The sequence below is a fragment of the Delphinapterus leucas genome, chromosome 14 (assembly GCF_059928025.1).
Source record: "Delphinapterus leucas isolate spDelLeu-1000000601 "Yukka" chromosome 14, BTC_Dleu_Yukka2, whole genome shotgun sequence".
Lineage (NCBI taxonomy): Eukaryota > Metazoa > Chordata > Mammalia > Artiodactyla > Monodontidae > Delphinapterus > Delphinapterus leucas.
This window is the reverse complement of record NC_143142.1, coordinates 12,607,824-12,633,067: the sequence shown is the minus strand read 5'-3', so window position 1 is coordinate 12,633,067 and position 25,244 is coordinate 12,607,824. Positions and strand designations below refer to the sequence as shown.

The 25,244-nt window shown below is 44.7% G+C and overlaps 1 protein-coding gene across 4 annotated transcripts in view; it reads right to left on the bottom strand.

Moving 5' to 3' along the window:
• Positions 1-2,772: 2,772 nt before the first annotated feature.
• SPRING1 (SREBF pathway regulator in golgi 1) overlaps positions 2,773-25,244 on the bottom strand; it is a 333,460-nt gene continuing 310,988 nt past the window's right edge. For 2 of the 4 annotated variants that reach the window (XM_022597984.2, XM_089894216.1), the window contains one exon: positions 2,773-24,462. In XM_022597984.2, coding sequence (XP_022453692.1) covers positions 24,406-24,462 — 57 coding nt within the window. In that variant the 3' untranslated portion in view covers positions 2,773-24,405. The remainder of the gene's footprint in view (positions 24,463-25,244) is intronic. The other 2 variants (XR_016387433.1, XR_016387434.1) reach the window with 2 other exon arrangements.

The window sequence follows — 25,244 nt, the reverse complement described above, 5'->3', positions numbered from 1 at the left end:
TCTCCATGGCAGGAGGACGGGGGCAGCGCCAGCCCTGAGCCTTACTCCACCTCTGTCCAGAAAAATGAGTCCCACGAGAGCTACCAAAGGGCTGGCTCCTTAGAGGAGCAGCTTAGAGAGGACAGCTTAGAGAGGACAGCAGCTTAGAGAGGACAGCAGTCCTTCCTTGCCTGGAGGCGGGGCAGGGGTCCCAAGCCAAAGAGGAGGGCGTCTCCCAAGGCTTCTCAGGGGTCTGCAAAGTCACAGTGTATCTTTAATAGCCTGAGCAGACAGTTGCCCTCCAGAGCCAGAATCAGATTCACGTGATGTAGCCTGAGCATCTCAGTTGAGTTCTGTGCCTCACCACAACAGACTGGCCTGCACGGAGGATTAACTTCTGTATCATAATTCGATTTTCCCTGTAATTCTGAAAGTAACACATGCCCTATAAAATATTCAAGCATCAAAGGAATGTGTAATTTAGAAAATGAAACACCCCAACCCAGGTAACTTACTGTTAACAATTCAGCGTACTGGATATTCATCTAGATTTTTTTTTTCCCTAAGCATATTCTAACATTTACTATTATTCTTATTACTTACAAAAATGGGATCATACTGTATACAGCTTCTGCACTTTGCTTTTTTCCCTTAATCGGGTTTATTGAGGTATGATCTACGTATAGTAAAATCCACTGGCCTTAGTGTAGAGTTCTACAAGTTTTGACAAAACATCTAGGGGTGTGTAAGCATCACCACAATAGAGATTTAGTACAGTTCCAATATCCTCCCAGTCGTCCCTTTGTAATCAACCCCTTCCTTCACCCCAGGCTCCTGGCAATGACTAAGCTGTTCTCTGTCCTTATGTTTTACCTTTGCCAGAATGTCTTATAAATGAAATTACAGAGTACATGACCTTCCACTCAACATAATGTATTTGAGGTTCCTCCATTTTGTTGCATGAATTAGTGGCTCCTTCCTTTTTGTTGGTGTATAATATTCCATTGTATGGATGTACCATGTTTTGTTTACCCATTCATCAGTTGAAGGACATTAGGGTTGTTTCCATTTTGAGGGTGATTACAAATAAAGTCACTATAAACATTCACACACAAGTTTTGGGGGTGAATATAAGTTTTCATTTCTCTTGGGTAAATACTCACGAGTGGGATGGTTGGACCATATGGTAGATATATATATTTAACTTTATATGAAACAGCCAAACTGTGTTCCAAAGGGGCTTTTCCACACTCCTTGCTTTTACTTTTGACTTAGCAGATATGTTATTACCTGATAATATGTATTTATTTGTTTGTGAAAAACTTTCCCATCAGAACGTAAGCTCCACGAGGGCAAGGACATTGTCTCCTTTCTTCACTCCTGCATCCTCTGCCTAGAACAGTGCCTGGAACATAGTCTGTGCTCAAGAAACGTGAGTAGGATGAATGAGTCCTGAGCCCACAGACCTCCTTCCGTGTGAGGAAACATAGAACCATGTAATTAACCCGCCAGTGGCAGCGCTGTGGATGTTGCTTTCTGGCTGTGTCTCACTTGTCTCCACTAGTCCCCTTGCTGTGAGTCCTCCGTACCCTTCAGTTTTTCACTTTAAGACGAGACTAAATTGATGGGCTTGCATATTTCTTTGCAAACTTGTGTGAGTTTTTCATTAAAACAAATTCCTGGAAGTAGAATTGCTGAGTCAAAGGATACAACAGATTGCAACTTGCATAGATTCTGCAAAAAGGTTACACCAATTTACATTTCTGCCAAGAGTGGAGGACATAGCCTGCTGCGAGAGATTATCTGCTTTGCCACAGCCTTACCTACAGCGAGGATGGCCAGTTGGGATAAGTGTTAAATCTCTGCTGCTGAAGGTGTCAGAGTCATCCAGACCAGGGCTTCCTGGATTTTTGGATTTCATACTCTCCAGAAAGAATGGTGGAGACTGACACAAGACAGCTAGCTTCTTGTTTTGCTAAGAAAGGACCCCAAAAAAAAAAAAGCATCAAGACTAAAATAAATCTATCTATAAAACATAGTACCTCCTATGGTCTTATAAATAAAAGGATATCTCGCTCCATTGAAAAATTGGAAAGGCAAACTCTGAGAATAAAATCGGTCTAATTGTCATCCAGTTGGACTTGGTTTTTCCATTTCACCGTGAATTGGGGAAAAGAATGGAAAAGAATGCAGCCGGGTCTTGCAGATGAGTTTGGATGGGAGCCTGGTTAATACCAGCAGGCCTGCATAGGTGACCCTGCAAGGGCTTTACCTGAGAACCACAAAAGGTAGTTGGAAAAAAAATGAAACTGAATGAGGGAAGAAATGAAAGTGTTACAATTAGCTAATTGGACTCAGTTCTTCTGGATGTAGCTTTATCTCCCCCACTGTGCCTGGAGTTCTCCTCCACATCAAAGACCATTGAAGGCCTGGAGAATTGGAACCAATGTTTATGGAGTGCTTTGAAGATGTAAAGTACTGTTTAAATGCTAAGTATTATTATTATTATTACTTTAAATTTTAAATACCTTTTTCTGGGTGCTGGTGGGAATTTTTCATGTTTGCCATTTTTATTTTATGCTGAAAGGGAGCCTGTCTGTTAAATCACACCTCTATTCACGCTGGGGTGGGGTAAGCAATCCAACATACCTTTGGAATACCGAACCAAATTCACTACTCTGTCCTTGTAAATTGTGTTCTCTGGGAAGATGAACGCTGTCAATCCGATGCTGTCAGTTTATATAAGAACATGTCTCAAGATCTAATTGAAATACAGTATCTTTCCAGGCAGGGTTGATAGAGTTATCACATTACAGATTTTATTTGACTCTGCATCTCAATTCATTCCTTTGTATAGTTTCCAGATTTCTTCATAAAACAGAAATTAGACACAGTCTTGACATTAGAATTTCAAGAAGAAGCAATCAAATCCAAATTACTTCGAAGGAGGAAAGGACTATAAAAGTGATTAAACAAAATGAAAGGAAAAAACCTTCTGGAGGGCCCTAGCTCATGAATTAATTTTCTGATTTGGTCCTTGGGACAAGTCCAACTTAATTTAGGAGGTTGCCCGACTTAAAACACAAGTAAAGACTTTTGCATCTGTGGCTACTAAGAGCTTAAAGGTAAATATTGTAAAGTTTGAAAGTTTTGTTTACTTTTCATCCTTGTTTTTGTTTTTGGCATAGAACTCAGACAATGAACTCGACTGGTCAGTATCCTTCTCATGTGTTCACCGTATGCTAATAGATTTTTTTTCTTTTTTTGAGCATTAATGGGGAATTTTTTAAATTAAAAAATCATCAACGCTCAAATGAATCACCCGACATGAAACTTGGATCCAGAATGAAACAGTCATTGGGCCTTCGCAATTTCCTATGGTAACCGAAGACCAAACTGTGTTTTAAAAACTCTTCTAGTAATGAGATTCACAAGAGGTCTCAAGTTACTAAGTGGCTTTGAGCCTCTTTTGAAACCAAGTAAAGGAAAATCTCATTAATTTGAACTGTGCTAATAATGGAATTTGTTATAAGTCAGCCTGGCCTAAGTCGCAGTTTACCTTTGCTCTGCCTGTGAAGAAAACTTTACCGGCGCGTAAAGATTGTGTAAGGAGCGTTTCATGTCTTTAAAAGAATAAACTGTTTTAAGGCTTTTAGCACCTCATCTTACCCGAAGAAATTCCTGCCAAATCCAGATGAGTTTTAAATGTTGATTAGAGCAGCCAGGAAGTAATACTACTTGGGAACTCTTTCTTTGTCAAATTCTGCTCTGTACCAAAAGAAAGAAAGGTTCATTTTGTTTAAGGATTCTAAACAGGTCTTTTAATGCAGACGGATCTCTTAACCTGCCCTTCATACATACTGTCATGAATGAATGAGGTTTTATTGAAGCAGTAGCAAAGATCTGTAATTACAACCACCAACAAAGGAAGGAACTCAATATAATGTTCTTTTCCATGACACTTATGTGTGTCAGCCCACGTGCTAAGCACTTTCTGATTTCTTCATGCTGTGCCTGGTAACTAATAGGTTCTTACTAGATGGTCATATTTACTATTAAAGTAATCTGTGTCTTCTTCCAGCTACAGGAGGACATTGACGTCTACTGACCTTATGGGTATCAGTGGACAGATAAAGGATGGTCAAAGGAAAAGGAAGAAAATATATATAAATAAAGAAATAGATGGTAGATAGGGATGGATGGATGGATGGATAGATTGATGGATGTGTGGGTGGATAGATGATAGATGGATGAATGGATGGACAGATAGATAGATAGATAGATATTCACAAAGCAAAGAAACAAGGAGAGGTGGCACTTTGGACATGCTAGCCAGGTGTCAGTGAATGGTTTTATCTCCCTCCAATCAAGAACTGTGGCAGGGCACAGTAGAAAGTTAGCCATGAACCAAGAATTACACAGCCCTCCTAGCAACTGCAGCAAGCTGGCTTAGGATTCTGTATTTGCCTCTCCTCTGACGAGGTTCCAAGGCCTCATTAAACTTTATTTAATCATTTCCCTAAGCGCAGACATGTAGGTTGTTATAAGTGCTTTTGCTATTAAATATAAATGCTGTGATGAACATCCTTACAAGTAGGCTCAATTCTAAAGGAAGTGAATAGATAGGTAGATGAAGGATAGATGATAGGTAGGTAGATAAACAGATAGATAGGAGGGAAGAAGGAAGGAAGGAAGGAAATAAACAGAGAAACAAATAAGTAAATTGTGGTACGTCTGTACAATAGAATACCACTCAGCAATAAAAAGGAATGAAGTACTGTTATACACAACAACATGGATGAATCTAAAATTAATTATGCTGAGTGAAAGAAGCCAGACTTCTGTATATATATATTCTTCCATTTATATAAGATCTGAGATAGAAAGCAGATCAACAGTTGCCTGGGTGTTGGGATGTGAGGCTGACAGGAGGGATGACAAAGGCGGACGAGGAAGCTTTCTGAGTGGTAATATATCCATCATCTTGATTGTGGTGATATTTTCACAGGTATATACATATGTCAAAACGTATCAAATTACAAAGTTTAAATACAAGCAGATTATTGCATGTCAGTTATAATTGAATAAAGCTATAAAATAGATGGTGATAGACAGACATTTGGGGGGTGGTACATTTTAAGGTCAACAAGAGAAAAGAGATCCGGCAGAGACCGGTTTAGTTTGTTGGGCTGGGGACTGGGGAAAAAGGCCGAGTCAAGTATAATATGGGTTGCAGCGGGACACCACAGTGTGGAGAGGTGTTTTGGGGGTAGCCTTGAATAGTAGGGCTTCTAGGGATGAGGAGATGGGCGAGGCAAATGGCCTCACATCTGAGCCCAAATCACAGTAGCTTCCGTCCATGGGATGGGCCTCTTCTTGGCCCCTCAGCCCCAATACAGGTGGCCCCAGAGCCAAGCACTGTGCCTGGCACACAGTGGGCACTCAGTAAATGTTCGTCAACACGAACATTCCCCATCGAAGCCCCATGCAGTCAGCACTATCACACAGATGTCCCAAGGGACCCAGCCCTCCTCCTGGCAAAGGCCTGGACCACCTTCCCACTCCTGGCCTGGCCCTGCCTCTGTTCCCACAGTCCCCCAGCCTCTGGCTCTGCCTTCCAGCTTCTACTCAAGCTTGTCTCTTGGACATGACGAATGAACCCACTTCTCCAGCCCTACCCTGGGAGGTCCTCTTGGAACATGGATTCATCCTCTCTTCTGGCTTCCACTGATCCCCACGGTTTCTGTGGAAAGCAGGCTACCTAAGGTGGAGAGAAGGCTGGGGTAGCCCTGAGTTCATGCCTCAGCTCTGCCTCTTTTCAACTTTGTGTCCATGGGCAGATGAATTCCCCTTTCTGAGCCTCAGTTTTCTCATCTGTGAAATGGGGATAATAAGCATTAATAGTATTGTCCATAGAGTGCCTGCGAAACGAAGTCATGAGGGGCTTAGCACACTGTATGGCACACAATAGGCACCGACTAAAAGCTTATTTCGTTTTATTTTTTATAAAGTAGCTAGGAGGTTAAGAGTATGGGCTCTGGAGTCAGGCTGCTCCAAATTCAAATCCCAGATAATTGCCCCTGGGCAAGTGACTTAATTTCTCCAAGCTTCAGTCTCCTCCTCTATAAACCAGAGACGATGCAACTGCAATGCTCAGCAGCCTGGCAGGAAACAGAGGGCGCATTGAAATCGGGTAATCTGACGGGAGTTTAATAGAGAGATTATTTGCGCAGGTGTGGGCAGTGCTGGGAGAGATCAAGGCAGAATGCCGTACCTGGGGCTAGCAGAGGGAGGTGCTGTTCCTGCCCTGGGTCAGCAGCAGCAAGGAGAAGGGTTAATTCCAGAACCTGGAAAGGGGAGCCCGTATGGAGAGAATCACCCAACAGGAGCTGTGGCTTTTGGAAGAGGCACAGCCAGCCCATAGCCACACAGCAAGGAGGAATCTGGGGGATTAACGGCCCCAACTCATTGGCTTCCTTCCTCTGATCTCCTGCCAGTGCCTCTTCTCTTCTTGGGTAAACCCAACCAGAGGCCAGAGTGCATGGGAGCCCACTGGTGCCATTCACACAGGTCAGCCTCCTGGGCTCAGAGCAAGAGGTGAAAGGGGTCAGAAGACCTAGAGGAGCAAAGGGATGAAATCTAATATACAAAGGTCCCACCTCAGAGGATCAATGGGGTTAAGTGAGTTCATATCCATACGGCATTTAGCACATAATAAGGCTTCGCTAAGTGGCAGCCCGTGGGTACCTCGGAACCCACCCTAGCCTGGGTTCTTGAGGTTGGTATCAGGCCAGGCTTGACCCAACCTACAGTGCTGGGAATGGAACTGAGCTGATCTCCTGCTACATTCTGTGTTTACTTAGAGAAAAGTTGGCAGCTGAGAGCAAAAAGAGGTTGACTGTGGTTTTCTGCAACAGCTGGGGGGTGGAGGGGAGGCGGAGAGAGGGGAGCTGGAATCTATTAGGACTCCTGAAAGCCAAGAGACCCCAGAGCCCAGGAATCTGAGAAGAGTCCACGTCAAGGGCCGAGTTTGCCTGCGTTCTCTTTGCCAAGGGGGCTGTGGATTTGGGGGCTGAGTGGTGAGTCCTGGGACCTCGTCCCCAGGAGGCCAGGCTACGGGGCAGCCCCCAGTGCTGGCCATGTGGAATGTGCCACTCTTGGAACCGAGGCTTTTGCTTTTTAAAATTGGCTTGTAAATCTCTGTATAGTTTTCAGGGTTTGGGAATTTTATTTTATCTGGATTAAAGTCATGTTCTGCTTTGGCATCGGAAGGCGTTTATGACTGTTAAAACAAGAAATGAAAAATATAGGCCTGGAATCAGCAAGGCTGCCTCCTGCCAGACTCCTAGGGATTTGTCTTGGGGGCCAGGCTGAAGGTTTTCTGCCCCTTCTTCCCTGACTGCTCTGGTTTCTCTCAGTCAAGCTGGAGCTGACTGAATCCAAGCAGCAAATACAATGGCTTAGGAGGGAGGGTCGTTAGGAAGAAAACCTCTTATCGTTCCCTAGATGAACTTTACCACTTTCCCCTCATTCTGCTTCTCCACTCACAGCACACCCTTTAGGTCATTGTTTAAAGGACTTTCTCACTGTCACTGTCACTTGGCTTCACTTGGTCTAGGGGGCAGATGGCTTAAGACTTTTGCTTCATCATTTTGAGATAACTTTGAACTCCCCAAATTGCAATTGTGGGCAAGATTTAAATAACTGCAATTCCAGCTTCTTTGGCCTACTTTGCCATCTTCTCTGTTCCCTCTGGCTTTTAAAGCGCGCGCGCACACACACACACACACACACACACACACAAACACTCACACACTTCTTTCCTAATGGCAAAAGTTATACATGCTTCACGAAGAACATTGGAAAGCAAAGAAAAGCACCAAGGGGGAGAAAAAAGCAAAAAATCACGAGAGAAAATCACTCAACTTTTGGCAAAGATTGTTCTAGTATTTTTCCTCCTATCCATCTATCTATCATTTACCTATGTTTAATAGTACCACAGACTATGTGCAATCTTGTTGCCTGTATTTTCACTTATATGTTGGGAGCATCTTTGTATTGCTGCAGATAAAGTGTTGTATTTTATGACAATAATGATTGCCATTTATTAAGCACGTGGTTAAGAATTCAGCCTTTGTAGACAGATTTGGGTGCCAATCTCAGCTCTGTCAATTTCTAGCTATATCTTTGGACAAGTTCCTTAATCTTGCTGGGACTGAGTTTCCTCACCTGTAAAATGGGGATAAAGGGTTATCTACCTCAGAGGGAAGGTGGCTGGGAGGATCAAATAAAATTCTGACAAAGAAATAAAAGCCTGGAGAATGAGTAGGTATATAGTAACTGTTCAATAACTTCCAGTTCATATCCCTACTGCTACGTTCAGCAGTGATCCATGTAAGACATTTGTCTGTATTTTTCTCTTCATGAGAATGTTACATGCAGCATTCTAAATCAGAACTTTGTGTTCCACAGCATTTGTTTCATGGTAAGCAGCTAGATGATTTTAAACTTCTATCTTCCCCCAAGAACACGCGACAAAATTGGCAGTCTGTACTATGCAAAAATTCACCCAGAAATGGGAGAGAGGGACATTTGCACAAGCTGGGTTGTGTCTACAGAATTAGAAGGCACAGTTGGACTAATTTTAGTGCCTAAAAATTGGAAACATTGGAATCACGCTTCATAGGAAAGGCAAGTTCTCGAAAGTGGCAAAAGGAACCATCAGGATGGGTTGAATTGGGAACCATTCCCTCAAGGTTTGGGTACCATCCCAATCTGTACACAGACTCAATGTGGCTGGAAGTTAAAAGGTTCAGGTGGGAAAGGGTTAAACGTCCTTTCAGTCTTCAGGTTAGAAGTGACTGGGGAGGTGCCCCTTCATTGTCTTGGTTTTCCCAGCTATCTGCTGTCCATTGTCTGGCCAGAGATAATTTTGATCCTGTGACTGGGCAGTTGCTGTGTTGAGGGCTTGCTGGTATTTTGTCCTCTGGGATTTCTGAGAGGCACAGGCCCCTGTGATTGGCCTCATGTGGGCAAAAGCTGCACACAACTCACTTTGTATCTGAGGAGCAGAGCGGGGGCCTGGCTCCTTTTTGTCGCAGCCAATCAGGCCGGGGCTGAGAATTTATGAGATGAAGGGGAACCACTTTGAAGAAAGGCGCCCTTGTCTGCGGCCTGGCCATTGCTCGGTGGTACACGTGGGGCGGTGGGGAGGGGTGGGCACGGCCAGAGGGCCAGCAACCCTGGGGATGGATAGGGAAAGAAAAGAATCCGAGAAACCGGGGTCAAAAGTCTTTCTGGGAAGGGGAAAGAAAACTGAGCAGGCCGCCTTGCTCCTTGCAGGTGTGTTCTCACCGTGCGGAGCCATGGCCCTGCCCAAGGGTCAGGGAGGAACGGGAGCATCAAGGCCCCTGCCTGCATCTGCCCGCAGCCCCCATCCCTCCAAGAGAGCAGAAGCAGAGAGGGCGAGATTCAATCACTTCTAGAAGCAATCACGGCAGCCAGTACTCTAGAAGCAGTAATATGTCCACCAAGGCAGAGAGGTGCAGCTTCCCATCTTGCTAGCGTTATACCCTTTGGCTTCCGATCTCTGAGCCTGTGCCCTCATCACTAAAAAGAGGTGGTTAATAATAGTCCCTTGCTCACGGGGCTGTTGGGAGAAATGTGTGCAACGCATTTAGCACAGCGCCTGGTATGTAGTAAGTGCTGAATAAGTAGAAGCTATTATTAATGGCAGTATATTTGGTTTCAGAAGAGGTAGTCTGTTTTCATTAAAGCCAAAACTAAAGTCCATTCATTCACTTGTTCTTTCATTCATTTGTTCAGGCAATCAGTAAGCAGTGATCAGGGCCTACTATGTGCTGGTTATTTTACTGGAGGCGATGATAATAGCAGCTATCGCTTGCTTGGGGCGTACTCTGAATTAAGCGCTGTTGCAAGCCCTTCACATATATTAACTTATACAAGCTTCACAAGCACGCTGTGGGGTGGGTACATTTCCCCCCCCCCCCCGCTGTCTGAAAGTACAGCGTTCCTATGACACCTTTGCAAGCCAAAACGGCTTAAAGCAAAGAAGCAATTACCTTAGGACACATCTTGCTAACGGTTGCACAAAATAAATCGAGATAAAGCACAGGCACTCACACAGTCCGACGCTATGGTGACTTGATGCCGAGATGCCGAGCGTAGCTCCCGGGGAAGGAGATTGGCGGCACGACTCTTGCTGCTTGGGACACCTGTTGCCTCTATAAACAAGCAAACAGCAAAACAAACACTGAACCCTATTTTGGCTTTTAGCCTTTTTTTCCGTAAAAGTGAAAATCCTCTTCAGATTTCTTTCAGTTAGCAAAACAGGTACTGATGTAGGTCTCTGGTAAAAGTGAAGTGGTGTAAAGCAAACTTCTGATAAGCAGGGGACACCTGTATTGAGAAGATGAACTTGGCCAAGATCACACAGCTAGTAAGATTAGGAGCTGAGATTTGAACTAGGGTCTGCCCACCTCTCAAGTCTGTCTTCAACACTCTGCTAGCTCTAAACTAATAAATAACACATGATTCCTGCCCCACCTCCTCAGGCCAGTTCTGTCCACTAGAACTTTCTGCAATGACAGAAATATTTGCTCTCTGTGCTGTCCAATACAGTGGCTACTGAGGCTTTGAAATGTGGCTAATGCCACCGAGGAACTGGATCTTAAAGTTTATTTAATTTGTATTAATTTCAATGTAGATTTAAATAGCCACAGTTGGCTGGTGGCTCTTGCATTAACTAGTACAGTTCTAGGAACTCAGAGTCTAGATGAAGAAATTCACGTTAATCAAGGCAATAGGTGTTATGCTATGGCTCTGCCCAAGTTCCAAGGGCATAGAGAAGAGAAGACAGCCTTGGCGTGGGGTGTGGCCTGGGACAAGGTCACAGGAGGCTTCCCAGAGAGAGTCATCTCTGAGCCAAGTCTGGAGGAAGGAGAAGTTGGCAGGAGGGGAGGTATTCTTAAATATACCCAAATATGCTGGATTTCACAACAGGGATGGTGCTTCGTCAGTACTTTGGTGGAGATTAAAACCTGTAATCAAGACCCAGGGTCTTCTTTGAGCTACGCGATAACCAGAGCTCACCCTCGAAGGATGAAAGAATACTGGATTCAGGCATGCGTTCACTGTTTTTGTTTGTTTGGTGTTTTCTTTTCCGTTTACAGGTATCAGCTTGTGTTTGACTTCTAACTATCACCTCTCTGAGGATGTGAAAACACCTGGAAAACAAACTTGAAAAATTCACCGGCTCATCAGAATGCTCTGTCGATATCTCGTGAAGCTAAATGTCCAAGAATCATGAGCTAGCTCTAGGCAGACAAAAGAGTAGTAATAATAATGAGGATAATGATGATAATAATGAAAAACAGTTACCACTTATTAAGACACTTACTTTGTGCCAGACCCAATGTTAAGTGCTTTTGTGTATTGATTGTCCCACACAATCTTACAATCCATTCTCTACATGGCAGCAAAGTGGCCTTTTTAAGACAAACTCTAAATCAGATCATGCTAGTCTGTGGCTAAAAACCTTTAAGTGGCTTCCCATTATATTTAGAATGAAATCAAAGTTTCTTGCCCTGGCCTGCCAGGCTCGTCCCCTGTCTACTTCTCCCTAACTGCTCCACTCCCCACTTACGCACTAAGCTCCAGACACATAAGACCCCTCTCTGGTATAAAGTGCCAAGCTATTGTCTGTCCCAGGACATTTGCTTTTGTTGCTCCCCCAATATTCAACTCATCTCCCCACCCTAACCCTCCACTAGAATGAATGTGCTGGAGAACAGGGACCTTATTTCTTTGATCGCTGTTGCATCTTTAGCTCCTACGACAGTAAGAACTCAATAAATATATGTTCTGTAATTGAAAGAAGTTCAACCCAATGTACCAGGTGTTATTATTCTCATGTAACAGATGAAGAAACTGAAGGTCAGAGTGGTTAATTTGCTCAAAGCCACACTCCATAGCTGGAGGATTCTGTCCATTTTCTCCTTGTCAGCCAGCTGTGCTGAGGCTGCTCAGCTACTTCTGGAGGACGAGCATCCTTCGAGGTGCAGTTTTCATCCTTTCACTCTGCAAACAGCCCTGGTTTGCCTCACTTAGTCCTTTATTGCCAGGATCTGTCTATATAATAAGAAATCCTAGCCTGCGAAACTACCCAGTCTTCCTCTGGCTTTTACTTTATGTTTTTCTTTCATCATAAAAATGAGTACTGTAGACAGACTGGAAAGAATAGAAAAAATATATAAAGAAGCTGGGGGGAAGAAACCACTCATGACTTCACGACCCAGAGGCAAATGGGTTAATGCTTTGGTTTCTTGACTGCCAATCTTTTCCATGGTCTTTATAACAAAGTTGATCTCATCTCTGCATGTAATTTTGTGCCCTGCTTCTATCCCTTAATGCTCTATCTTCAGAGTGTTCTCAAGGCATTAAGAAGTTTTCATAAGCATTAAAGCTAATGGTTGCATAATATTCCTTCACTTGGGTACACCCAGTTTACTCAACGAGGTTTCTTTTATTTGAGGGGGAATTCCCTTTTCTCATCTTGCAAGTCCGTAAGCCCCAAACAGGGCTTACATGTAAGGAGGCACACATTACAATTACGACTTAAATATAAAGAGATGCTTGGACAATTATGTTTCCCTTTTGAGATCAGAAAAAGGCACGTTTGTATTCCATCAGAATAATTATTGCTATTATTATAATAATATAATATTATTGCTATTATTATTATTATATTAATTATTTTACTATTTCCTGAGATTTCATAGTATACAAAACCTGTGGATACTCCAGAGAAAATCCTTAATTATACCTAAACGTCTTCACCCAAAACAAATGTTTTGGGCTGTGTTGACTCCCAGCAAATCCCCTATTTGTCACCAGTACCTTCTCAGCCACCAACTCTTCCTGCCATACAGCAGCTGGCACTGCAACCAGGAGGTAGCGTAAAAAAGGGCCAGGAATCCGGAGGCTGGAGACCAAGGTTCAAGGTCCAGCTTCAGGGCCTAACCACGTGCCCTTGGTCATGTCACTTCTCCTCTTTCCTGCAGAATGAGGATCACAGTCCTTGCTTCAGAGAACTGTGAAGGTCAAATGAGGGATCGGATGGGGAGGGTGTGTAGTAAACTCAAAAGAGCCATGAAGTTGTTTGGAATGCTTATGATCCAGTGAGTTATGACCACAGTGTCTATTTAAAAAGACTTAAAGGTCAGCAGAGCCAATGTTCTCCAGCCCAAATCTTTTAAAGGCTGGCTCTTGTTAAAGACTATATATCAATATATAAACCGGATTAGCGGGTCCTCTGCTTGTGATAGATTCATGGGGATTTGAAAGAGTGGCTGTAGCAGGCTTTGCTGGTTGTCTACCCAGTATCCACGTCCTACTTTGCTCTGTCCTAACAAAAGCTCTGTTTGGGTCAGGCATTTGCCGATTCCCCATTCAGCACGTGACTCAGGGCAAACTGACTCCACCCCCAGCTGCAGGGGTGGGCCTGATTGGTCAAAGAATAATCCCTCCTCTTACCAGTGATTGGTTCTGCAGAGGCCATGTGACCCCACTCTGGTGACTGAGACAGTGGGCACGTGTGAGACATGTGAGGGAAGATCTCCTTGCTCCTAACAAAGTGTCACAGGAAAGGAGAGTCTTTCCTTTCCCTCTGGATGCCCCACCTTGAACTCTGGCCACCATCTTGCTATCAGGCTGGGGGATGAAGGCAACATGGAAAGGTGGAAGAGTGGCCAGAGGATGATGGTGGATGTGGTAATAATAACAACAGTAATAGCAGCAAACACTTATTGAGCATTTAGGGCTTGCCAGGTACTATTCTAAATGTATTATGTGCTTCAGCTTAGAGGGGTGACCATACCTATTTTGGTGGCCCGTGAACTAAGAATGGTTTTTACATTTTGTAATGGTTAAAGAAAAATCAAAACAACAGTATTTCACAACACATGAAAATTATATAAAATTCAACTTTTAGTGTCCATAAATAAAATTTCATTGGAACACAGCCATGCCCACTCATTTATCTGGTGTCTACAGCTGTTTTCATGCTACAAGAGCAGAGTTGAGTGGTTGGACAGAAACTACCAACCACCTTGCCAAGAGCAAAGCCTAAAATATTTACTACCTGGTCCTTTATGAAGTTTGCCTTCCCTTGCTTTAGCAGAGACAACAGCCCTATGAGTTGGTGTACTATTACTATCCTGTTTTTAACAGATGAGAAAACTGAGGCTCAGAGAGGTTAAGTAATTTGCCCAAGGTCACACAGCTATTACGAGGTAGACTTGAGATTCACTACCAAAATGTCTGGCTCCAGAGTCAGTGTTCTTAAGCACTTTGGGAAGAACCTGAATTCCCAGTGAGATTGTTGAGATGCTGAGTCAACCAACCCCAAACCTGCCTGTTTGTGTTCTCTGCAGGTGAAAACCTCCTAGCTAATGCCATGAGAAAGCACCTTCAAGAGGTAAGAGCAGAAAGGGAAGGTAGGCTATCAGCTTCTTGGACCAACTGCTTTCTTTCCTCAGTCAAGAGAATAAAAGCTTTCTTTCTCCAGACAGTTCAAGTCTCCTCAAGTTCTTCCCTTTAAAAGGGATTATGAAGGAAATCCTATTTTAGAATCGCTGCTGCTTTTGGCAATCTGCAATATTAGCCTGATGAGGAATTACACTCACTAATAAAGCATCTCAAGTTGGGTTGAGTCTAATTGTTGCAAGTGTTGGTTGTAATAGCTTGTCGCAGGGACTTCTGTGCCGGCGCATCCCTCGCTTGGCTACAGCCCATGTGGAAAATCAATTTCCTCTAAATGTTTGAAGAATGGCACAGAAGGACCTGATTTCTTTTCCCTCTGCTGGAATCAATCTGAAGACAGTGAGCCTATAAAATGAATGAAAATAGCTACAGTTGCAAAATGCAGGGTAGAACGCTGAGCTGAGCAAAGCCTGATCACAAGCTCTAAGTTCTAGACTTTTTGTCCTAAGGCCACAGACAGTATACATTTGTGTCCCAAACTGACGTGATCTTGAAAAGTCACAGAGCAGAAAGGATCTGACTTCAACCCAGCAATTTCACTTCTAGGAATCTCTCCCACTGAAAAACTCCCATGAGTAAGCAAGAATATATGAACAGGGTATTCCTCACAACCTGGTTTGTGAGGGTGAAAGATAATTTGTCCGACAAGAGGAGAGTGGTTAAATAAATGGTGATATTTCCAGGCTATGTAGCCATTAAGAAGAAACAGATAGATCTGTATGTATTCATGTGGAAAGATTTTTGTGATATGATATTGAGTGAAAAAAAGCAAACTGCAGACCAATATATATAGTATAAGTTTGTTTTTGTTAAAAAAAAAAAAAAAAGCCTATTCAGGGCTTCCCTGGTGGCGCAGTGGTTGGGAGTCCGCCTGCTGATGCAGGGGACGCGGGTTCGTGCCCCGGTCCGGGAGGATCCCACATGCCGCGGAGCAGCTGGGCCCGTGAGCCATGGCCGGCCGGCGTGTCCGGAGCCTGTGCTCCGCAACGGGAGAGGCTGCAGTGGTGAGAGGCCCGCGTACCGCAAAAAAAAAAAAAAGCCTATTCAACGATGCACACATTTATATGTAGATGATTCTACCTGAGTAGAGAAAGGCCTGAAAGGATATACACGTGGTTGTAGATGGTGGTGGCTAAACCTAGAAGTGGGAATAGTGAAGATGAGAGGGGAAGCATCCCTTCCATAGGTTTAGATCTTTTACAACAAGGGTATATGACTTTGGCAATGGTAAAGGAAATAAAGGATTGGCTTTCCTGCGTGTCTGTATAGTGCTGTGCTCACCACCGTTTCTGAGAGTGCAGAGAATCAGGCCTCTATTCCACAGTGCTTACCATCCAATCAAGCCACAGATGCAAGTCTGTTACACAGCCTAACCTGACAGGTTGCAGCTCTTCTTAGCCTAGAGTTGCCACAAAGAGACGTCAACCTTAGCTATCTGTGTACCAGATCAGAACCAAACCAAAATGTCCTGCTACCAAGGCCAGGATTTAAAGATTTACTTTAAAAATTTGTGGCAAAAAATATATATAACATAAAATGTACCATTTTCACCATTTTCAAGTGTACAATTCAGTGGCGTTGTGTACTTTCACAGTGTTAGGCAACCACCAGCACTGTGTGGTTCTAGAATTTTCTCATCACTCCAAAAGAAATCCTCATACACATTAACAGCCACTCTTCATTCCCCTCTCTGCAGCCCCTCTTAAACCACTAACCTGCTTTCTGTCACTATGGATTTGCCTATTCCAGACATTTCATACACGTGGAATCATACCACACGTGGCCTTTTTGACTGGCCCCTTTGGCATAACATAACGTTTTCAAGGTTCATCCATGCTGTAGCAGGTATCAGTACTTCATTCTCTTTTATGGCTAATGATCCGTTGTATGGACAGACCACAATTCATGTATTCACCAGTTGATCGACATTTTGGATGTTTTTATCTTTCAGGTATTACGAATAACGCTGCTATGAACATTCCCATGCATATTTTGCTTGAGCACCTGTTTTCTACTCCTTTGGGTATATACGTAGGAATGGAATTGTGGGGTGATATGTTTAACCTTATCAAGATTTGCTTTTAAAATCTCAGAAGGCTGGTCTCCTGACCATAGAGGACATAGCTTGAGTGGGAAAAACTTCCCCTAAGTTTCTCTATCATGTCCCCCGAGTCTAGGAGGGTAAGTGCATAGATGAAGATAATTACTATGTAATTACCTTACCTATGCTTTAAACTCCATCTGCTAAGATCTCACTTTTAGAATATCCCAACTGTCGCTATCACATGAGCAACTGGGGAACTGTTATTCAAAGTACGCTAATCAAACCGTTAACCCAGGATTTGTCATGTAAGTTTCACTTTCCGTTACACTTGTGGAAATTTAACAATTCTGACTGTGACTAAGCACAATCGCACTAACTTTGAATTGTCCAAATACCAGACCAGGTGAGCAGGGTCTTGAAATGGGCTTTTGCTGAATGGTAGCTTGCAATAATCAGCGTATCTTAAGGTGGGCTTAACTTGGGATCAGTAAAACCATAGTAGTTAAATTGCTTTGGGACAGTAGGACCTGGATTCAAGTCCCAACTCTGCCGTCAACTGACTTACCTTGGGGAAGTCACTTAACCCCTCTGAGTCCCCCAGTTCCATCCTCTGTAATATGGTTATAGGACATACTTCATGGCTCATTCGACAAACATTTATTATATCAATACACCCACTGTGCAACACATACTGTTAACCAGCACTGACTAAAACAGAAAGAGGTCCCTGGCCTTGTGGGGAGAGACAAAAAATAAACATAACAATAAGTAATTATGAAGTAGTTCGATGGTGATACATTTTATGAGGAAAAAAGTAGACCAGGGGAGCTGAGGGAAGGTCTGCATTTTAAATGGTGTGATCAGCATAAGCCCCACTAAGAAGGTGACTTTTGAACAAAGACTTGAAGAAAGAAGGAGGATAAGTCATGTGGCTATCTGGGAGGAAGAGGAACAGGTCGTGCAAAGGCCCTGAGGCACGAGCGTTCTGCCATGCTCACAGAAAGCAGAGGAAACTGGTGTGCCGGGCCTAGCGTGCATTTGGGGGAGAAGAGAAGGAGCTGATTTTGTGGGCCATGCTGAGGACTTTGGATTTTACTCTGAGAGAGATAACGAGCCCTGGTAGGTTTTTGACCTGAGCTGACTTCTATCTCAAAGGCATCATTTAATCTGCTATGTTGAAAGTAGACCACAGACAGACAGGAGCAGCAGTGGGCAGACCAGTTAGGCACATACTGCAGTCATGCAGGTGAGAGAAGATGGGGGCTTGGACCAGGGTGCTGGCACGGAGGTGGCGAGAAATGCCAGGTTCTGAATACATTCTGAAGGCAGAGCCAACACAATTGCCTACTGGGAGGATTAAATAAGATGATGCAGGCAAAATTCTCAACACAGAGCCTGCATGTAGTTAATACAAAATAATGGTAGTCACCATTGTCATCAAGGTGGGCAAGAGAGAATGTATTCAGTTTCCTGTGTGATTTGCAGTGAGTCATAAGGCCACCAAAGGTAACAAGACTTTAACATAATGAAGACAAGGGCTTCTGCACCTTCCAGAGAACTGGGAAGCCCAAAGCAGCAAAACCACATCATTTAGGCCAAAATAGAGATTTTAGGGGCAAGCTTTTCAGATAATTGCAAAAGCTTCCTTCTCATAGTGTGTGGAAGGCAACATCCGTTGGGAGAAATGTTTGTTTCGAGATTCCCTGGCTTTGGAAATATTTACTTGCAATATCATTGCAGCCCAGGTATTTATTTTGGGGTTTTTGATTGAATGCCTAACTCCAGAATTCCTTATAAGAAGAAGAACCAATCGCCAAGAGTCAACTGGATTCCTTGCCACTTACCTTCTCTTCATTCCAAATCCCAGAGATGAGACAAGAGCTCGTTTCTGAGGCTGATACAGATGGATTTTTCCAAGGGGGATGCCAGCATCACTCCTTGAGCCTCTGGTAATTATGCCCCCTGGAAGCCCTCTGCCAACCTCTTCCCATCAGACGTCTGGCCCCAGCAGGGAGAAACAGGGACCAAGGCACTTACTCTGGTTTTGACATCAGCAAAGGAAGGCTGATTAAATTCATCATGAGAGCAAATAAAACCTACCAAACCGTATCTCTCTTCGTTGTATCACCTGCATTTCTAGAGCTGGCAAAGGTCTCACTTCCCTTTCTTTTTTCATTTTGCTCTGGATTAAGGTGTGATTTCTTTTTTTTACAGTTGATTAGAAGATAATAATGCCAGTGAGCTTATTGTTAATTGTTTGTATTGTACTTAATACTTATAAGTGTGCTCAGTTCTTGTGAGCTAATATTTGGATTGTCAGATGTGTTAGTCATTGTAATTAATTGAGTCCATGTACATTTACTGGTGCCGTGGGGAGAGTTATAGGAACAGCAGCAGATATGAAAGGTCTCCACCACCTGCGCTTATCCCTAGAAAGAGAACTTTGGGGGATTGGATCCTTCGGGTGACATTCATTCTTCACCCGACCCCTTTCCTTACTCCTCCCGAGACGGTCTTCTCTGTAAGACCCTCTACATCCTCTCTCTCGTGGCTCCCTGTTAATTTCTATTGTACCACCAGGCCCACCTGCATTGTCTGTGGGGTCTGGTGCAAAATAAAAACATGGATCCCCTTGGTCAAAAATTATGTGGGATTTCAAGATGGTGACAGCAGAGTATTAAATCCAACGTGGGGCCCTGTGACTGCTTAGGTCATCTGCCGGTGAAGCCAGTTCTGCATACCACGATCGCCTTTTGCCTTTTCCCCAAAGGCATCTCCCCACCAGAAAGCACCCCATCCCTCTTCTCTACAGCTGGAACAGTGTGCGGCATCCAAGAGGGGCTCAAGAAATGAGCAAAAGAATTTTCCAAATGCAAGCCTGAAAAATGCAGAGCGTCATCATGGAGCTCCCCTGTCCTCCTGCAGACGGGACAGAGGGAAACTTCTGGAGGAACAGAAATGCTCTATATCGATGTAGGGGTGGTGGTCACGGGGCGTAAACACTTGTCAAAACTCATCAAACTAGACTTCAGAGGACTGCGTTACACTGAGTATCACTGCACATCAAATAAGAAATAGCCTACACAGCCCCAATAGCTCCACATTAACCTCAGGATAAAGTCTGTTTTTGTTATATGTCACACAAGGTTCTTCCCCAGGGGGCCAGTCATAGTTTTCCAGTCTCACCTCCAGCACTTCTGTGGCTCCCTATTTTTCAGCTGTGCTGGCTGCAGCGTGCCCCACCTCTATGCCTTCTTACTCACCTGCTTCCCGGCCGCCCAGGAGTAAAAAATCAAATATTAATAACCGGCGGGGCATCAGCACTACCTGGAAAGGACTAAGGAGCTGGACTGGCGTCCTGGAGCTTCCTGCTGTACCGGGTGTTAACCCTTCCATTTCCACATTACGGGGAAGCGGATGGAGTCCCAGGGGCGAGAGGGTGGGGAGGGAGGCACGCGGTGGGCTGCAGGCACTAACTATTTACCAATCAATACGGAGGTAATCAAACACGTGACCTGGCATCGCCAGATTCATATGTGCCTCCCGATATTCAACCCACCACCTAAAATGCGGGCCAGTCCTTCCTTCTCTGGCTGACACTTTCCTCCTCCTCCTTCAAATCTCAGCTTAAGGGTCTTCTCCTCCAGGAAGCCTTCCCTGACCCCATCTTCTCTCTTGATCTCTCCTTGCATATCTCCATAATAGCATCTACCACACTGTCCTAGATGAACTGACATCTGTCTTCTCCAGTTCTTTAAGGCTGAGCAGGTGTCTTCCTATTCCCATAGGCCAGCGAGGTGCCAGACCCACAGAGACCGGGGTGCACACATGAGTGAAAGGGTTTTCTTTTGGCTTTCCTGGCACGTGTTGCAGACACAGATACACACGTGTGAAGGGATGTGTGAACGAATGAATGATTGAATGTCCTCTTTACCTTATCTATAGTCCCTTTAATTGAGGCAGTGGGGAGACTTGGTATATGGGTCTGGTGAGGGGGTATTGCAGCAGCTAAGATCTCAGACTCTGGACTCGGGCAACCTGGAGAGATCCTAGCACTTGCCGGTTGGCATGCTCAGGCAAGAGACTTGACCTCCCTGAGCATCAGACCAGGTCAGTATTGAACTGGCTTCACAGGGCTGTTGAGAAGCTCAAAGGAGACAATACCTGCGAAACACTTAGCCATCAGCAGCTCTGACTGAAAGAGAAGTTGGATCTTGTTCACCAGGGAGCCTGAATCGGTAGATGTGGTCACCGGATGACAGGAAAAGAAGCCCTCTGCCATTCGCAGCCATCCTCAAATAGGCAGCTCTGACTTCTGTCTTCCACGGTCTACCTCATCTCCTGCGTCAGGTGATTGCACAACAAAGGTGAAAATTTCTCTGCAATAAGAATATAACTATTGGCAGATGTCACTGAACAGAAATCTGGAAGACAATAAAAATGGGCATTTTCTCGTTGGCCTCCACCTTCTTGCTTCTCTGTAGGAAGACTCCAATTTCAGCCCAGAGAGAGAAGACAGTGGTCCTCAATCACAAAAATCAAGAGAGAAACCAACGCACTGATTGCCTTCCCAATCAAACGCCTTGTTTTCTGCCTTTATGGACATTCCGCCCAAGAATAATTCTTGGCTAAACATGGCATAAATTGTCCCATTGCCCCCATACTTCCACCTCCTTCCAAACCACGGTCTCCCAACCAAGTCCTGAATTTCCAAGAAAAGGCAGTTTTGTATCCCGCCTGAGAACTCAGACTACAGAATCAGATTGGAGTTCCAATCCTACCCTTACCAGTTCCTGGCTGTGAGATACTGGACAAGGCTCTTAACCTGTCATAGTTTTATTTTCCTATGCTGTCCAGCAAGGAAAGAACGATGTCTATATGGCAGAGTTTCTGTGAGGACTAAGTGACACTAAGTGGCAGAACTTGGTGAGATTCCATGAAGCGTTGGTTGTTATTATACTCATTGTTTTAAAAAAAAGAGGATATTTCAATCTTCCCTGGTGGTCCAGTGCTAAAGAATCTGCCTTACAATGCAGGGGATGCGGGTTCGATCCCTGGTCAGGGAACTAAGATCCCACATGCTGCCGGGCAACTAAGCCCACGTGCCACAACTACTAAGCTCGTGCGCCTCAACTAGAGCCCACGTGCCGCACACTACAGAGCCCACACGCTCTAGAACCTGCAGGCCGCAACTAGAGAGCCCATGTGCCCTGGAGCCTATGCACAACTAGAGAGAGAAAACCTGCACGCCACAACTAGAGAGGAGTCCACGCGCCCCAAGTAAGAACCCACACACCACAAAGAAAGATCCCACGTGCCACACCTAAGACCCAATGCAGCCAAAAATAAAGTAAATAAATAATAAATAAATCTTTTTTTTAAAAAGGATACGGAATGGCAAAAATACTTAAAAATTTTATAATATATCCTGCAGACCTGCAAAATCGGGAAGACCCTCACTGCATAAATCATCTCATCATCTCCCGACGTGGTAGACTGAAAAATGCCCCCTCATTCCCCCGCCAAGATTTAGAGTCAAATCCCTGGAACCTGGGAATGTGATCTTATTGGAAAAAGGATCTTTGCAGATGTAATTAAGTTAAGCGTCTTGGGATAAGAAGGGACCCTAAGTCCAATTCAAGTGTCCTTAGAAGAGAAGAGAAAGGGAGGAGACATATGAAGGCCATGTGAAGACAGAGGCAGAGATTGGAGTGATGGAGCCACAAGCCAAAGAATGCCGGCAACCACTCAAAAACAAGGAAGGATCCTCCCCTAGAGCCTTCAGAGGGAGCATGGCCCTGCCAACACCTTCATTTCTGGCCTCCCCCCAGAATTGCGAGCAAATATACCTCTATTGTTTTAAGCACGCAGTTTGTGATCATCTGTTACAGCCGCCCAGAAAACTAACACGTCCTATGGCATCCTTAATGGGGAATGCAATACCTTGCCTCACAGGGCGGTTCTGAGGATGAAGAAGAGTGATTCTGCCGGTTTCCTGCCTTGAGCTGTTTGGGTAGAAGCCAGCATGGGGCCCTTACAGCCTGATATTGAGAACAGACAGACTTGGGTTCAAATTCCAGCTTCCCTTTTAACCACTGTGCGATCTTGGACAGGTGACTCAACCTCTCTGAACTTTAGTTTCTTCATATATAAAATAGGAGTAGCCATATCCGTATCTCATGAGGTAATGGGATGATTCAGAAGACATCTGATGCGCCCAGTATGCAGAAAATGCGATGATGACTCCTGGGGAGAAATCCACCTAGCTTCCATCTAGGCAAGATGCTAATGTGGTTATGGGGTGCGCACAAAGCTAAACGGCATGAGCGGGGTGACCCTGTGGCCGTTCCTGGTTGGCATGGCCAGAAGGAAGGGCCTGGCTGTCTCGAGGTGCCTCGTGAGGTGCCCACACTCAGGCCTCCTGCTTTGTTGTTCCTGCTGAAATCAAAGGGGACAGAAAGCCTTGAAAGTCAGCCCTGTGCTCCCAAAGTGTCGCCCTGTGTCTGCCAGGAACCTTCTAAAGGCAGCGACTTCTAAACAAGCAATATTGACTCCACGGCCATTCCTGCTCCTGCTTCCTGAGTAGGTCTGTGTTCAGAAGGCCCCGCCATCCATGACCCTCCTACTTACTGCCTAGAAGGGGCACATCCTTTCCACTCAGTTAAAAGGCCATTTTTCCAGTGAGAGCAGGTCATATTTCAAACTGCATTGCCAAGGTATCGGGAGCCAGTAAAAGGGGGCATTTAACACCGTATTTATTTTGACTGGCAAAACAGGTCATGGCTGTAAAAGAAACAGCTCTTGAGAACGAGGCAGCCTCGCCGACTCTGGGCTCACTCTTTCTACCCACACACACACTGTTTAAAGCATTCCAGCGCTGCTGCCAACTTTCCTGGCAGAGCTCTTATTTCTTTACATGTATGTTGCATTCCATCTGTTTAATGTGCTCTCTGTGCCATTCGTGGATTTTGGCAAAGGGCTGGCGAGGTGGCATGGCATGCTGAGGCTTGTTCTAAGCAAAACAGGGCATGAGGCAGAGGGAGGTTGGAGGCCGATGAAAGGGTCCCATTTCCCCTTTGGTTCAGGGGGGCCCGGAGTTGCAAAGACAGAAGGGGAATCGCGAGCAGTTTTTCTCCAGATGTGGCTGAATCCTGTGTGTGCCACTCCTGCAGCTCACGCTTCGGGGGATTTGGGGCTGTACTTTTACAGTTTCTGATACATGGTCAGGAACATTAAAGTGATAGAGAAAGGTAACGGGGGGAAATCGACTCATACTCGTGAATCTGGGGTTTCCCTAGAAACCTTCTAAGGCGAAGGCCAGAAAATGCCAACACCTGGATCTGATAGGCCCAAGGCCTAAAGAAAACTGGACTCAATCTTTACATTATTCTCAAGAACCATTAAGTACTTGGTTGGAGAAGCTGAGGCGACATGCTGTGATTTGGATCCTATTTCATCTACTTGGAAGACAGGAAAGCCAGGTTTCTGCACCGCCAAAACATCTGGTGAATTCAGTTAAAAAGAAAACGCGCCACTCCAGTTGGGGGCTGGGGGGTGGAGGTGGGGACAAAACCCTTTAGGAACAGTTGTTGGGTATTGTGTGACCAAGACCATTCTGCCAATTGACTCAAATATTCACTTTTCCATCGGTTCCTGTTGAAGGGTTGAGCTCTTCAGAATGGGGAAACAAAGGCTCTGTCACAAAGATTCTAGGGTTAAAAGACACAGAAAGGTTCTCACCTTATGAAAAAGTTCGAGTGCACATTTTTTTTTGAGTCCAGCCAAGAGTGTGAACAGAATCCCCCTGTTAAGAAATGGAATTACTCACCTGAATCCGGAGAGATGACATGGTACAGGAAAAAATAAGATACAGCCTCCTAATAAGAAACAGCCACATGTGGAATAAAATTAGTGCGAGTTGTGTAATCCCAGTTGGCCAGTTGTAAGAACAGGGAGGGGAAAAGAGGATGGGGAACATGTTTCAGATGTGATTCAACAGGTCCTGGAGCCCGTCCTGACCCTCTGGGTTGGAATTTCTGACTCCCTTCTCTGCCTTGACTCAGAATAGAAAACCGTATCCTGACCGCGCGTTTCTTTTTATAGAATTAAACTTTCTTGCCAACTTCCTCCAGAGCACAAGATCATCCCTCGTCGGCTCTAAACAATACGCCAATCATCAGATGGAAGTGAGGGGGAGCCACTGACCTGTTTGCACCAAACATAACCCAGGCCCCGAGCAGAAGACAAACAACGGGAACAGAGCTTGGCTTTTGTAGCCGGCCTGGTAAATACAACATGTCCTTACAGGTTGGAAAACAGTCTGGCTCATCTTTGTACTTTCTCTTCTTTCTCCCACTTCTTCTAACTTGGATCTCATCATTCGGCTTTGACGGGGGCCAAGTTCACATTTGCCAGATACCGAGTGGATAATGGATGGTTTGTAAGATTAGTAATAGGCTAGGGATGAGGAGTAAAGCAGCCAAGGGTTTACTGTCTGTGCGCATTGAAATAACTTCTCTTGATCTCGATTTCCCACCCAGCCCTGGGAGGCTGGCCACGTGCTGATGGGAATCAGGGGGGATGGGAACAGAATGCTTTAGTTCCCATCCATTTGTCGCCATATTTGCACTGGCAGCAAGAGCTCCAGGATACCCGCTTG